The sequence below is a fragment of the Pseudopodoces humilis genome, chromosome 15 (assembly GCF_049639895.1).
Source record: "Pseudopodoces humilis isolate 2021_Gansu_Grassland_sample_001 chromosome 15, ASM4963989v1, whole genome shotgun sequence".
NCBI classification, from domain to species: Eukaryota; Metazoa; Chordata; class Aves; order Passeriformes; family Paridae; genus Pseudopodoces; species Pseudopodoces humilis.
Genome location: NC_142214.1, coordinates 8,817,202 through 8,831,814, shown reverse-complemented (window position 1 = coordinate 8,831,814; position 14,613 = coordinate 8,817,202). Strand labels below are relative to the sequence as shown.

The 14,613-nt window shown below is 39.1% G+C and overlaps 1 protein-coding gene across 1 annotated transcript; it reads left to right on the top strand.

Moving 5' to 3' along the window:
- The first annotated feature begins 102 nt into the window (after positions 1 to 102).
- FAM199X (family with sequence similarity 199, X-linked) lies at positions 103 to 12,892 on the top strand. The gene is made up of 6 exons (XM_005526197.3): positions 103 to 373; positions 3,107 to 3,326; positions 5,434 to 5,583; positions 5,897 to 6,058; positions 7,152 to 7,412; positions 8,245 to 12,892. Exons 1-6 carry the CDS (start codon positions 105 to 107, stop codon positions 8,413 to 8,415), a joined length of 1,233 nt encoding a protein of 410 aa, XP_005526254.2. The 5' UTR covers positions 103 to 104; the 3' UTR covers positions 8,416 to 12,892.
- The last annotated feature ends 1,721 nt before the right edge of the window (positions 12,893 to 14,613 follow it).

Below are 14,613 nucleotides of genomic sequence, written 5' to 3'. Positions count from 1 at the left end.
CCGCCCGCCCGCCGCGCGCCCTCCCCGCGGCAGGGGGCGCTGTGGGGGCGCGGCGCCGGAAGGAGCGGCCGCGGCGGCGCGGCGCGTCCCGGGACCGGCCGCTGATGGCGGCGCCGCCGACGCTGTGTGCCCCGGCCGCTCCCGCCGCTGCCGGAGGCGCTCCCGCCGCCCCCGCTCCCGCCGCCATGACCGAGGAGCCGTACGAGAAGTTCCTGGCCCCCGAGGAGCCGTGCCCGCTGCTCTCGCACCAGCACCCGCCGCGGGGCGGCAGCTTTAGCCTGAGCGAGGAGGGCTGTCTGGACGTCAGCGATTCCGGCTGCCAGCTGTCCTCCTGCCACCGCACCGACCCTCTGCACCGCTTCCACTCCAACAGGTCCGCTCAGCGGCGCGGGGCGGCGGGGCCGGGCGATGCGGAGGGGCCGGGCCGGGCGGCGCGGGGGTCGCGGCGGGGCCGGGGCCGCCCCTGGCAGGCCCGCGCATCCTTCCCCTGCTCCTGGCCCGCCCGGGCCGGGCATGGCCGGGCTGCAGGTGCCCCGCGTGTCCGCCGCACGCCCTGCTGGGTTACCCTTCCCTTTGGCTTGGTCTGGGTTCGGCTCATCACCTTACAGTTGACAGCGTGAGCTTGGTCGGTTTTTTAAGATGTGTTTTTTCATAGAATCATAAAATGGTTTCTGTTGGAAGGGATCCTAAAGGTCAAATAGTTCTAACTACCCTGCCCTGGGCAGGGAGACCTTCACTAGGATCAGGTTGCTCCTAGCCTCATTCCGAGTTTCTTAATTTTTCAGATTATGAGTTTTTGAGGGCTGTAGGCAGCTACAGAATGGTATGTTTATAAGACTTAAGGGCAGGCCTTGCATGGACACCAGGCACACCTTTAGAGATACAGAATGAGTTAGGCGGCTTTTGAACTGCACTGACTCCTGCAGAAACATTTCCACCCCATGCTACTAATTAAGGGCAAATTATTCTGCCTGTAATTTGTAGAAAAGGTCTTTTCTAGAAGTGCAAATACAGCTCTGCAAGGAAATACCAGTTGGGTTTGTAAAATCAAAACCGCAGTCCTGCTTTCCTAAGAACCTAATTCTGCTAATACATAGTATTAAGCTTGAATATAGCAATAGCTTTCTTTGAGAATAATCTATGAGATTTCAGTCTCCAATATACATGTCTCCAGCATTCCTGTTCCAGAATTACAAGATTCTTTTATGGGTTATTAGTATTTCTGTGACACAATTGTGAAGAGTGAATTTGTATGAAGTCATGGAAATTGCACTTAAAAAATGTCATTCACAAGGGAAAATTTAATTATACATTCTTAAATGATTCAGCATGAAGAGTCTTGATCAAACATGATGCACTTTCATAATATAGTTGTTAAGTCATAAGACATGAGCAGTAAGATATATTCTTAGAATATCTGTAAATAAATGTGTGATAGTCACCAAATTTGCATTTAATTAATTTTTTACATTTCTCCTTGTGTTGCCTTCCCAAGTGTTTTGCTCAGGTTTGCTCATTTTACAAGCCCAGGTTTATAGTCCAGGCATCTCAAAGGGTTGTTTGACTTCTCTGGAAAAGGACGTGCCCTGTCTCGCACTGATTAAGCCATTGCAGATGTGCAGCTCAATCCATGATGCTCACATAAGGCTCTCTATTTTTTAAAGTTAGGTGTAATTTTAGTGTAGTTAATGCAGTTCACCCCAGGGAGCAGCTCCCTGGCTATGAGAAGGCAAGGCTGGCTGCCTGTACCTGGAGTATCTGTGTAGTTTGTTGATGCTAGATCCCCTGTACCTCACCCTTTGTTTTTTTATATGTCTGGAAACTTTGTCCACTCTATCTTTCATTCTTGTTTCACGGATTCTGAAACTATATTCATGTTGAGTAATGTCCTATGTCACCACAGTCTTGTTCTGCTCATTACCAATGGATTGCCCTGCCCATAAGAGTCTGTACCAGCAAGGCATTGCACATCTATAAGGGATGCAGGACAAACTCCTGAATCTACTCAAAGGAAAGTTTTGGAAATGTCTTTAACATTGGATGAATTCACATCTGGCCAAGTGGATGTGGGAGTGAATCCATCACAAACATATTTAGCCAGCCTGGAATGCAGCTTAATGAATATGAGGACCAACCTTTCTGGTGATGGGATTGCTCAGTTGGAGAGAAGAGTGTTTTTCTAGTTAGCCAGGCTGAAGTGGACAGGCTGATGGAACAGGAATGGATTGTGTGGGTTTGTGTGGTGCATTTTAGAAGCCCTTTTCAAATTGTTTTGGCCATATTGCAGTGCTGTGCTGACTCATATTTGTCTCGACCTACTTTTCTCCAATATGTAAAATAGGTCCAGATATGGAGACTGATTAGAGTAAAAAATCTGTTCCGTGAAAATTGAGTTCTCAATGGCTTTCCTTTAGCAACAACTTCAACTAGCTTTGTAATGAAATAATGAGGTGAAAAAAGTGTTTTGTTTTGGCATGGTGTCATTTTCAAACAGGTCACTTCCCCATCCTGCACTGTCTCATTCCAACAGCATGTCCAATGCTTTTGACATTTGACAGCGTTGTTAGTAATAGATCCATAATGTGTTTCCTTATTCAGCCTTAATATTGTGGGGGACTATCAACCTGAAATTTCTTTTTGACTTCTATTTGTCCTGAAGTCAAATTGATTAATTACTTAATTCTGTTTATTCCAGTTTGTATTGAAGTTTAAATATCCCAATATATGGAAAATTTTATTTTTAGATCAGTGTGTTTTAAAAACCCAACTAGCAGCATAAAAAAGGCAATTTCCATACTGCAAGAGTCATAGCCCTGGGGTAGAAACTAATAATATATCAAAATAAAGGTGTAATTATACTTAGTGTATATGGATTTTTGCCTTCATATTTGTAACACTGTGTTCCCTTTGGTGTTGTGTATGTACTTAAAAGAATATTTAAAAATAAAATACTTCACTTTACATAATTATAACTTGTTTTAATAAAATCAGTATATAATATCACTGACTAGCAAAAGGGAGATAATTTTACAAGGCTTAAAGGAATTTCTTAGGACACATGATGCCAAGGTTTGCTGCTCTCTAATTGTGTTGTCCTGTTTGACAGGTGGAACTTGACATCTTGTGGGACGAGTGTGGCCAGCTCAGAGTGCAGTGAAGAGCTGTTCTCATCCGTGTCAGTGGGGGATCAGGATGATTGTTACTCTCTGCTGGATGACCAGGAGTTCACCTCTTTTGATCTGTTCCCCGAGGGCAGTGTCTGCAGTGATGTCTCCTCTTCTATCAGCACATACTGGGATTGGTCAGACAGCGAGTTTGAGTGGCAGGTAAACTGGTTCCACTGGAAATGTAAACTTTTGTGTAAACTATTGCATACTGGATTTAGCTGTAGTTGAAAAGTAATAGACTAGAATATCCTGAGTTGGAAGGGACCCACAAGGATCACTGAAGTCCAGCTCCTGGCCCTGCACAGGACAAGCCCAGGAGTTACACCCTGGATCTGAGAGTGTTACCCAAACACTTCTTGCACTCTGTTAGGCTTGGTGCTGTGACCAGCGCCCTGGGGAGCCTGTTCCAGTTCCTGACCAGCCTCTGGGGCAAGAACCTTTTCCTCATACCTAACCTTAACTTCTCCTGACCTGGCATCCTGCTGTTCCCTTGTGTCCTGTCGCTGGTCACCAGAGAGAAGAGATCACTTCCTCCCTCCTCTTCCTCTCTTGAGGAAGCTGTAGTCAGCTAAGAAGCCTCCCCTCTATCTCCTCTTCTGAACAAACCAAGTGACCTCAGCACTTGTTTCTTTGTAACTACTGAACATAGGAGCACATATCTGAATCTTGAATGATAGAAAAAAATGATTTGTTTAATTTTATTCCAACCTCCTTAATCAGGAGGAGAGACTGAAGGTCAGCTCTCCAAAGAAGGACATTTAGGTATTATGGTTGGTTGGTTTTAGGGACTGGTGTGTGTTTCTTTTAGCCATGAGCTTAGACCCTCTGTACTGAGGATCTACCCTGCTAATAAAATCTGGTTATAGATATCTGGTCCTACTGAAATTTTCTAGGTAAAGTGTACAAACTCTTGCCATAGCTTATGTCTTATTTTCCTATTTTTTTTCTATGCCAGTAAGTACAAGAGCTCATTTTATCTCACCAGGATGGGAAAAGTGTGAAGGTGAATCACATCCTTTTCCCTAGTCTGTGCTGGATGCAGTCCTTTTTGGGTATTTCTAGTTTGTGATAGTCTTCCCTGTTCAGCAGTTTTTCAAATGTGGTATACATTTTTAATATATTAGAGATCTAAATTGACTTTTTTATATTAAAGACTTAAATCAACTATGAATGTGTACATAACTTTGACATAAGTGACATAGGGTTTCAGAATTTATTGGGGAATACTTTAAAGTTTTGTCATAAAGCATAGTCTAAGCATGCGGAGAGTCTTCTAAGGATAGTATAAGAACTGAAAACTGATTTCAAAAAAGCTGAGATCCTGTCCCAGAAGATGCAAGTGAACTTGAGATGTGTACTGAGATCAGCTTTGAATTTCTGACTGGTTTAGTCCAGCTACTGGTCTCAGTGTATGTTATATCACTGAAGTTACAAGTGTGTCTGTATAATGCAGCCTGTAGGAACAGCTCAGGTTGGATCCCAAAGATTCAGAGCTTCACTGATTTGTGAAATTTCAATTCTCTGATAAACTTGACAATTGTTTTGAAAAGGAGCCATTTCCTATGCCTTAGCTTGCTGACAGTATGTTTGATTGGTAACTGGCTTTTTTGTTACTTTGTTTTTTAAAACAAGCTTTTGTTAAGAAACTTATTTGATTGGATTTGTAGGATTTTGGAAAGACTTCTTGTAGCTCTTTATGGTGTTATCTGGCAGAATCTGAGCACAAAAAAATCCAGCTGTCCTATTTTAACTGGAAGTGAAGAAATCACCTATCAGTTGTATAAATGATGCTACCTGAAGTTTTCAGTTGCTTCTAGGCAAATTACAGTGATTTTAATTGAATTGTCTTGTATGATGATGGAGTTCGTTAGGAATCTCAGACCTACTTCAAAATTATCTTCCTTAAACTAGATTTATGCTCCAAACTGGGAGCATTTGATTTGGGTTTAGATTGTAATGGACAGTTTCCACAGATGGAGAAGGAAAATAGTTGTAATGTGTCTTCAATCTGCTGTTTTCTTAAACACAACTTTTTAAAAAGAGGATTGATACAGAATAGTGTGAATTGAGTTTGCTGCACTTGTTGTTTGTGGGAAGATTCAAGGGAATGTTGCAGATTTATGAGTAATTAGAGTTTGTTAAAGTACAGAGATAATCAATGCTTTGCAAATTTGAGGGTATGTTTTGAATTGTTAATAGTGTTAGAATGATTTACAATCTGCCTACTGTATTCTAAAGCTTTGTTCTTCCTTTTGCATGTTACAAGTTGCCTGGCAGTGACATTACAAGTGGGAGTGATGTGCTTTCTGATGTTATACCGAGTATTCCAAGCTCTCCCTGTCTGCTTCCCAAAAAGAAAAACAAGCATAGGAATCTTGATGAACTTCCATGGAGTGCAATGACAAATGATGAGCAGGTGACTTTTTTCCTATGTGAGAATTGCAATGTACAGAAGAAATTCCAATTAAAAGACAAAAGTTGAAGGTCATCCTGTTTGCTGTAGGTGTAAATGCAGACCTATGCAGTATTACTTGATTCTTAAAACTAAGCCATGTCCTTTGGATCTATAGAAGGCAGTTTAATGCCTACTCAAATTTTCACCCTAAGTTTTTAAGGATACTAGAACCATGATATTTGTGCATGTTTTATTCTGTTGGTTCTTTCTTTTTTCTGTCTCTCATTTAGAATCAATAATGCTTCAAAATGACTTGCCTTTCTTTGGGTCCTAGGTTGAATATATTGAATATTTGAGTCGCAAAGTCAGTACAGAGATGGGCCTTCGAGAGCAACTTGATATTATTAAAATTATTGATCCTACTGCTCAGATCTCACCTACAGATAGTGAATTCATAATTGAATTAAACTGTCTCACAGATGAAAAACTGAAACAGGTGAGTTAAGGTTTGTACATTTGACTTTACAGTTTCAGCATCTGATTGTATCTTGCAAAATCTTATAGACTTGTGATCCATTTTTATGCATAATCATTATGTGTAGGGAGAGACAGTAGAGCACAATACTGTCAGTGACAGAAAATAGAGTTCAAAAGCATATCGTATGTATTAAACCTTTACATGAGAGACTGGTTGTATATTCTCATTATGTGTTAAGCCAGAGCTGGTGAGTGTGTAATGAGTTATGTTGTGGACCTGGTGCTGCTTATGGGACTGTACTTCCACTTCATGACCATCAGCTAGCTGAGAGTCTTCATTTGCTTACTGAATGTAAACTAGCATTTAAAACTCCAAAACTTTGGAATTCATTGGGGAAGACCATAAATTTCATGTAGAAAGGGATAGAGAATAATGCATTTTAAGGATGTTACAAGATGCAAATTATAACCAAGAAGGGTGCCTGGCTGATAGGGTAGATACATCCTACTGTCTTCTCAGTTACTGAATTATTGAGATGTGTTGTTTGGAATAGACACAGTGTCCAAGCAAACTGAACTCCTCAGCGTTGCACTGATAATGATGAAGATAAAATTGAAAATGGAAACATTCACTGTTTTATGGGCTTTGTCTGTTTCATATTTCAAGCATTTTGTAAGTCATCTTAAAGCAGAAAAATGCTTCTTCATTTACACACACTTTTTTTTTGAGTATACCCAGCAAAATAAAGGGGTTTGATGCATTAAGTAAGCAACTTAGTTCAGTTAAACTTGTCTGACGTTCCTGTTTGGTATTAGAAGAATAACATATTGTTACATAGTCACAAACATGACAGGCAACCCCCCCAACTCTTGCTACTTATTTTTCTTCCTGCAGTAGTGATATGTCACAAATGTTAACTTAGTTAAGTTCTCTGGGCAATTGCACATCGCGTGGGGTTTAAGCAGCCACAGGAAAATGTTTTAAAAGCCTACCTGAACTGATCCAATAACTTCATCATTATTAATAGGCAGATTGTGTTTTTTCCATGAAAAGGAGTATCTCAGTGCAGCATTTATCAAGCTATAGTAATTCTGCTGCCTCTGTTCTAAAGGTGAGAAACTATATCAAGGAACATGGACCTCGCCAGCGGTCTGCAAGGGAGAGCTGGAAGAGGAACAGCTACAGCTGTGCCAGTACCAGTGGTGTGAGTGGTGCCAGTGCCAGCAGCAGCAGTGCCAGCATGGTCAGCTCAGCAAGCAGCAGTGGCTCCAGTGTTGCCAACTCCGCCTCAAACTCCAGTGCCAACATGAGTCGAGCACACAGCGACAGCAATCTATCCACAAGTGCTGCAGAAAGAATCCGGGATTCAAAAGTAAAGTTTCTAGTTATGTATATCTGTATTAATTAAGCTGTCTTAACTCCTGAAGCCTGCTCGTGGGATCTTACCTGGGATGTTTGTCCCGAAGGAACAGAGTAACTAAGTTATCTAGCTAAACCAACATAAGGAGTTTAAACTTCCCATCACTTCTAACTGAAAGCCTGATGTTTTTATGTAGTAGATATTCTAATTCCTTTTGTTTAGGATGAGTGGCCTTGAATAAGGGCTTATGCATCTAACTTAAGAAAAAAGTTGTTTAAGAATCACCACCCTAATCTAGGCATAATTTCTGGACAATAGAGACAACCTTGATTTGGTTTGTTTTTACTCAACTAGAAGTTTCATCAGGCTTTTAAAATCTTTATTTTTTGAGCATGTCTCATGAGATTTTTGGTGAGAAGGGACCCTCTGAAGCATGTTTCATTTAAAGTAGTACTGTGGCACTCCTTCTGTCCGATAGTTTTAATTTCAAGTGTGAATGAGAGGAGCAGTTCTTGCTCTTCAGCATCGTGGGTTTGTTAATGTAAGATTGTAACATTTCTCCAGCAATAAAGATTCCTCCAATCCAAGACTTGACTATGCAACATCACAGGGTAATGTTGTGCCTCATAGTTCAGTTGTGGTAAACGGTCTTGATATTTTCATATTATGAAATAATATGGTTTTGTATGATTGTATGATTTTGTATGAATGTTTATGTTTACACCACCTCTGAGAATTCCTATTTGTTATTTTAGAGGTTAATTTATATTTGCCAGCTTTAGAGATGTTTTCTTCTAATTTACAGAACAAAATCTTATGTTTTGTCTCTTCTGTATTTTGACAGAAACGTTCCAAGCAACGGAAACTCCAGCAAAAGGCGTTACGGAAGAGACAGCTGAAAGAACAAAGACAAGCTCGTAAGGAAAGACTGAGTGGATTATTCCTTAATGAAGAAGTGCTGTCTTTAAAAGTGACTGAGGAGGACCATGAAGGAGATGTGGATGTTTTAATGTGACAGGGGTGAATTTATCAGTGTTCTTTCTAAGCCTTAAATGTATTATCTTTATTGTTTACATATATTTCTTGACCAAATTTTAATTAGTGTTAACAATACAAACCAGATGTTTTCTCAAGTGTAATTTTGCTAAGAAGGTCTAAGTATTGAGTAACTTCAGCTTTTTGAGACTAATTTTGCAACAAAGAGTTCAGAAACTTATCTGTCTTCTGAAAGGCTGCTGAATAGATATGATTTTAAGGATATTTGAACTTGGCTAACATGCTAATTTACTTGCACGTAAGTCTAGGGGTGCTTTTGGATGACACAAAGCATGCATTACTATGCTTCAGCATATTTAGGTTTTTTTCCAACTTAGAGTTAGTATTACACTTGGCTTTTTCTGTCTTCCTTTCCCATTATTAGGAAGATTGTTTAGCATGAGGAAAAATCTTTTGCTCTGTGGGGCTTTCTTCAGTCTTGCTCTTGATTTGTACAAAATCAAAGTACTATTGATACTTTTCTAAAAGTTGTGATTTAACTCAAATTACACAGAAAACAAGAAGCAGGACATCTAATGCAGAGAATCTGTAATACAAATACTGCCTAATAATGTAGTTCTTAGGAACCAACTAAAATTTAAAAAACTCTCAAAATAATTGTGGGCTTAGTCTTCAGAAGGTTATTTTGCTGCTCAGTATCTTATGATTGTTACTAATGGTTCACCAGTACATCCCTAGTATTTCTGTGAAAAGATTCCAATAAAAACACATTTATGCATTGAAAATACACTAATCTACAATTAAGTTGTCTAGGACACTACTTAAAATAGTTAAAAACACTACTGGAAACAGAAGTGCAAACAAGTGGCACACAGCTTGAGTGGTTTTCTTCCCCAGAAGCATATTTAAATAGATTCATATTGTTGACAAAAGAACTTAATTAATGCAGCTGTACTTTTTTAATTGTATGTTTAGCTGAGGTTGTCTTCTGTGTGGGCCGTTACACCATGACATGTATCAGAATTCTCCTTTTGTTGTCTATCAGCTTTTGAAATTTCTCATGATAAGAAAATTAGGTAAAATTGTGGCTTTCAGGTACGGAAGTAGTAGTAGTTTCAACCTTTTTCTTAATTCTGACAGTCTTTAAGATGATTTTAGTCTTTATCTTGGAACTACTTTTATAGAACTCCTTCCCCACATGGCTGAGATAAAAATGATAGTTCTAAATTTTAACATGAAATTTAAAACTTTATAAAAGTATGTTTGAGTTCTGAGTTTAGGAAATATTTTTTTATTATGTTGATGCTTCATTACTTTAATTACGCTCTTGAATTAAGGAGTTTAGCATGGCCACAGGTGTCTGTAATTGTAGGATACAGCCCAATCCTGCAGAATGCATGTTCAGCTTTAGGACTATTGATGTTAATGTTCTGTGTCCTGCACAGTCTTATTAGCCCTGACAGCTGAGGTATTTTTTTTTCAGAAGTGGCATTCCTTATAGCCTCAAAATAAACTGACCAGTAAATTATCTGAACAATGGCCTCTGAAAGGGTTTTGATAAGAAATAAATGAGGTCCATAGTCAAACTAATATGTTTGAACTTAGTGCTGCTCTACAACAGGTCCCCAGGCTTAGCCATTGACTGACTAAAGGCAAGTAATGTTATTTTAAGCTCATGTTAGCTATCCCATATAGCCAGTTATTTGTCCACTAACCACAGGTGTCTGTGACCTGTCAGTATTTGCTTGTACTGCACTGTTGCTGGTTGATGCCTCACTCCTGTATAACCAATACTGAAAACTTCTTAACACTATACACTTTACTGAGAATTTAGATTGACTTAAATCTGGAGCTTCTTTTAAATACCTTGTATGGAAGATAAAATTTAATTGCTATCAATTTGGCTAATTTCAGGGTGTGGTTGTTAAACTCTTCCATGGTAATGGATGAATTCATCATGAAATACTTCACCATGTGTACACTGTCAAAGTTCAGTACAACCTTTATTTTCTGCAGTGACTTTGAAATGTGATTGAATTTTTTTTCTGAAGAAAAATGCACACTTTATACTGTAGAGAATTGAAACTCTGAAGTGAATTGTAAGAAAGGTGCAATATCTCAGTGTGGTGGAGCATGAAAGTGTGCCATTTTATTCTGTTTCAGCAGTTATTCAGAGTTTAAAATGCCTCAGGGTTTTGTTGAGAGAAGACCCCATCATTTTGATGAGGTGTAGTTCATTCTGGTCACCTGTCTACTAGCTTCCAGAGATCATGAAGTGAGGGAGGATAATATTTCCATCATAGTATGAGCATGTAAGTATAAATTAATCTAAGTGATTAGGTGGGTCCAGTTGCTCATCTGTTACATTGGACAAAAAGGTCCTGGGTGCCAGAATAGCTGATTGTGCTGTGATGTCTCCAGCAGGTACTTCAGTCATGTGTGACAGTTAAAATGATAAAAGAGAGTGGATTTTCAGGGATTCCATGCTAATAATTTATAGCTCTGAGATCTCACAGATCCAGGATGCTTATTAGAATACAAAGAATACAAAACTCTGAATTTCTGCAGAATAACATCTTGCTTACCCTGAATGTTCTTTGCCAAGTACTCAGAGATATAATGTTGTCTTTTCCTGATCTCAGAGAAACAGGCCTGAAGTGACTGTGGGATTCAAGAGTTCTCACATACTTTCACACATCTGTTTTTTTTTTTCCCTTTTGTTTTCTCATCCCCTGTAGTTCCAGTGACACACTCATTTTATGGTGGGGGCAAATTTTTTGTCAGATTCATGTTTTTCCCTGCAGCATGCTCAATGCTTACTCAGGAATACCCCATCCATGGTGGTTTGAAAAGACATGTAAATATGGCACTAAGAGACACGATTTAGTGGTAGGCTTGGCAGTGTTAGATTTACAGTTGGAGGTGATGATCTTAAAAGGACTTTTCCAATCAAAATCTATGAATTTCTGTGAAATACCCATGGTATTAGTCAAACAGTTGGAATGTCAGTAAAATCTGGTCTTGCTGATTTAAGTTTTGGCCATTGTGGCTACAGGTGTAACTACTGGGTTCTGATGAGGAAGAGTAACAGACCACTAAAATAATGCATCCTTGTTGTGGTTTTTCTCAAAAAATAAATCAAATCCCTGCTTTTTATTAATAGAGAAAAAATGTCAAGCTTAAAGGTAACACAGAGACACACAGGAAAAAGCTCATAGTTATATGGCTTCATGGTACCTAAACTGTGTCTGTAGGAACTTTGTATCCACCGCAGTGTGAATATAATCAATTTACACTCTGTAACAATAACAGTTTGCTTCCATGGTAACTTTTTCTCTAAAAAGGCTTAGAAGGAGCACTGAAAGTTTGATTGCAATAGGACTGTAAACAAGAGAGAACATTATTTTCTAATATGATTTTAAATATGAGGAAGAAAGTTGGCAAACTTGGCTGATTTCTTTGTATCTAATGTCATCTTTTGTTAAAATACCTATTTTTTTTTTTTAATTTGGGAAGCTGATAAAGAGATGGTTACAATGTGCTCAGTATGGGGTGCTTACTCAGAAGAGCAGGAAAAGTCTTTACAAGACTTTCCTGGGCTCAAATGTTAGTTCTCATATTGTGGTTTGAAGCCTGTGAAGATCATTCTCTGGGAAGAAAACAAACCAACCAACCTGCTTGAACATGCATTTACATCAGAGTGCATATACAATATTGAAAGATAAAAATGGCAATATTTACTGTTCATCTATGCTGAATGTCCTGAAGCCATTTCTTTTCTCCTAACACTCTTTCAACTTTGAAATCAGTTGATGCATTGGTCTATAAATATTAATAAACCTGACTGTTTCGGGAGCTTTTAAAGTTCATTCATATAAGCCAGATTTTCATGGCAAATGTTGTTAGATATATTGGTTTCATGTTCTTAAGCTGACTGATCTTGCAGTTAGTTCTTGGGCACAGAAAAGTCAACAGTTGTCCATTTAAGGATTGCAAAGATTAGTTTATTAATCTATCAAGGGCAAATCTAAGTAATATTCAAAGTTTGTCTATTTTGACTGTTAACTCTGATGAATCATATTTGCATTCTCTCTCATCTGGCTAACTTTAAAACATTTCCATATGACAAATAAATTCTTCAGTGTAAAAAAACCCAATTGTGGTATTGAAGCCTTGAAAATAGTTAATAACCAAAGCAAGGGGAAGGTGGGTTTGTTTGTTTTTTTTTTTGTGGGGGAGATGATATAGATTAGAGTATATGGTATTGCTTAAATTGAGGGATTTTTTTCCCCAGGTTCTCTGCTAATTATATTGCTAAAATGCACTTTTGTATAGAAAACCGTTCTCTGTACATTCTGTATCTACTTACACAATGTTTATAGAGATTTTTCTGAAGTTGTGAAGGATTTACTGAAAGCTCTGATGCTGTTGAATTCAAGTTTTCATTGTATTTGAAAATAGTTATGTGCATATTGAAGTACAGGTTGGAATTAAAATTAATGATATAGCAAAGATATTCTTATGCAATGATGTGGTATCTTCTTCAGAGCAGGGGAATTTGTATACAGGACCTGCGGAGTCACTCTTCAGGCAGAAAATACAAATAAAGTGGCACATCTTAACTGTTCTTGATGACAGAAAGCAAACTGGTCACCCCTTAGCTAAAGGGGTTTGTTAACCACAAAATCTGACAAGAATTGTTTCATAGGGAAGCAATTGTTGTGAACTGTGTAACCCAAGGTAATGTACTTAAAGCTGTCTGTCCTTTGTTTTGATTCCTCTGTCAGAGGTGTTTTTTTATATATATGCTCAGCACCAGCAAGGGCACAGCAGTCTTTGAATAGGCAAGAGTGAGGACGCTTCCCAGCTTGTGTAAGTTGTGTCCTGAACAAAATTTGCCTTCTACAATATAGAAGTTGGAAGTATAATATTGCAAAAACTCCTTTTTCCCCTTGGAATCCAATTAAAAAATCCGGAAAACCTGCGAAGAGGATAGCTGGCATAGGGATATATTCCTCAGCATGCAAAAAGTTTCCTGCAGCATCTCAGGGATCTAAAACCACCTTCTTTGTCTTGGCTATGGCTCATCAAACACTTCTGAGAGAAGGTAAACTGACCAAAGGTTGCTATCCCAGTTTCTGTAGATGTCAAGAGATGGAGAAGGGCAGAGAGAAAAATGCTGCATATCACAGCAAGTCTTGTCAAACTGTGAGAGATCTTTAATTGTGAACACAACTGTGGAAGCTCTTGCTCTTGTGGTGCTATGCCTTCACCTGAGCAGCCTGGTTGTGTTTTTTTTAACCCACCCAAAGTTCAGTGACAATGTGGATTGTTTTGCAACAAAAACCAAATTGAAATGTTTCCAAGGACCTTGACCCTTTGGGATGTTTGCTTTTTGTAAGGGTTGATGTTTCCTTGGATAGCACCCGAAGCTGCAGGGAAGCTGATGCTTACGCCTCCCCAGGAACTTTCCCAGTCTGTCCTGTTGCAGCAGTTCATTACCAAGGTACCAGCTACAGGGCTGAGTGCTCTGCTGGCAGCCTGCCAGCAGGGTTACATGGGCACAACCAATGATATTATGAATCTCTTAATAGCCATCCTTAAGCATTTTGTTTCTCTCTCAAGTGTAGCCAGTTTCACTGCATTGAGAAAGTCGCATTTGGTAGCCAAACACTATTGAGGCACAAGCTTGATACAGATTTCCACACTTGCAAAACCAATTGATAAACTTGCTTTACTTAATTGACAGGGAAAGGTGTCATTGGCTATGGGCTTGCTGTCCTCAACCCACTCTTACTATATTGGCCTGAGCTGAACAATTCATCCAAACATTTTCTAGTACAAAACTAGTTAACAGTTTGGTTTCCTGAGATCCTTTGTATCTGTTCCTAAAGATCCCATGCCCTACTGGTTAGAAAACATTTTTTTCATCTCCTTCTAGGACCTTTATCCATTGTAAATTGCTTCTCTAGTGCTAAAATCAAATTTAAATTTAAATCCAAATCCACATTTCTGTTCTGAAATCTCATTTCATGCTCTTTCCTCCATGCTGCAGTGACTTACACCTGGCAGCATCACTGGTGTAAGAACATTTTTCTGATAATGTAGAACACATTTCTGAAGCTGAGGCATGATAATTCATCGTGCCATTAGAGTCTTTCTGATCGTATTTCAGTGGGATCAACTGCAGTATTGCTACAAAGTTTCTGGAAGAAGG

What these genes read in the sequence shown, in the direction of transcription:
- FAM199X (XM_005526197.3), top strand. Translation starts at nt 105, where the DNA reads ATGGCGGCGCCGCCGACGCTGTGTGCCCCGGCCGCTCCCGCCGCTGCC. An exon ending in CACCGCTTCCACTCCAACAG is followed by an intron (nt 374 to 3,106) that starts GTCCGCTCAGCG and finishes CCTGTTTGACAG; the next exon opens with GTGGAACTTGACATCTTGTG. An exon ending in ACAGCGAGTTTGAGTGGCAG is followed by an intron (nt 3,327 to 5,433) that starts GTAAACTGGTTC and finishes GCATGTTACAAG; the next exon opens with TTGCCTGGCAGTGACATTAC.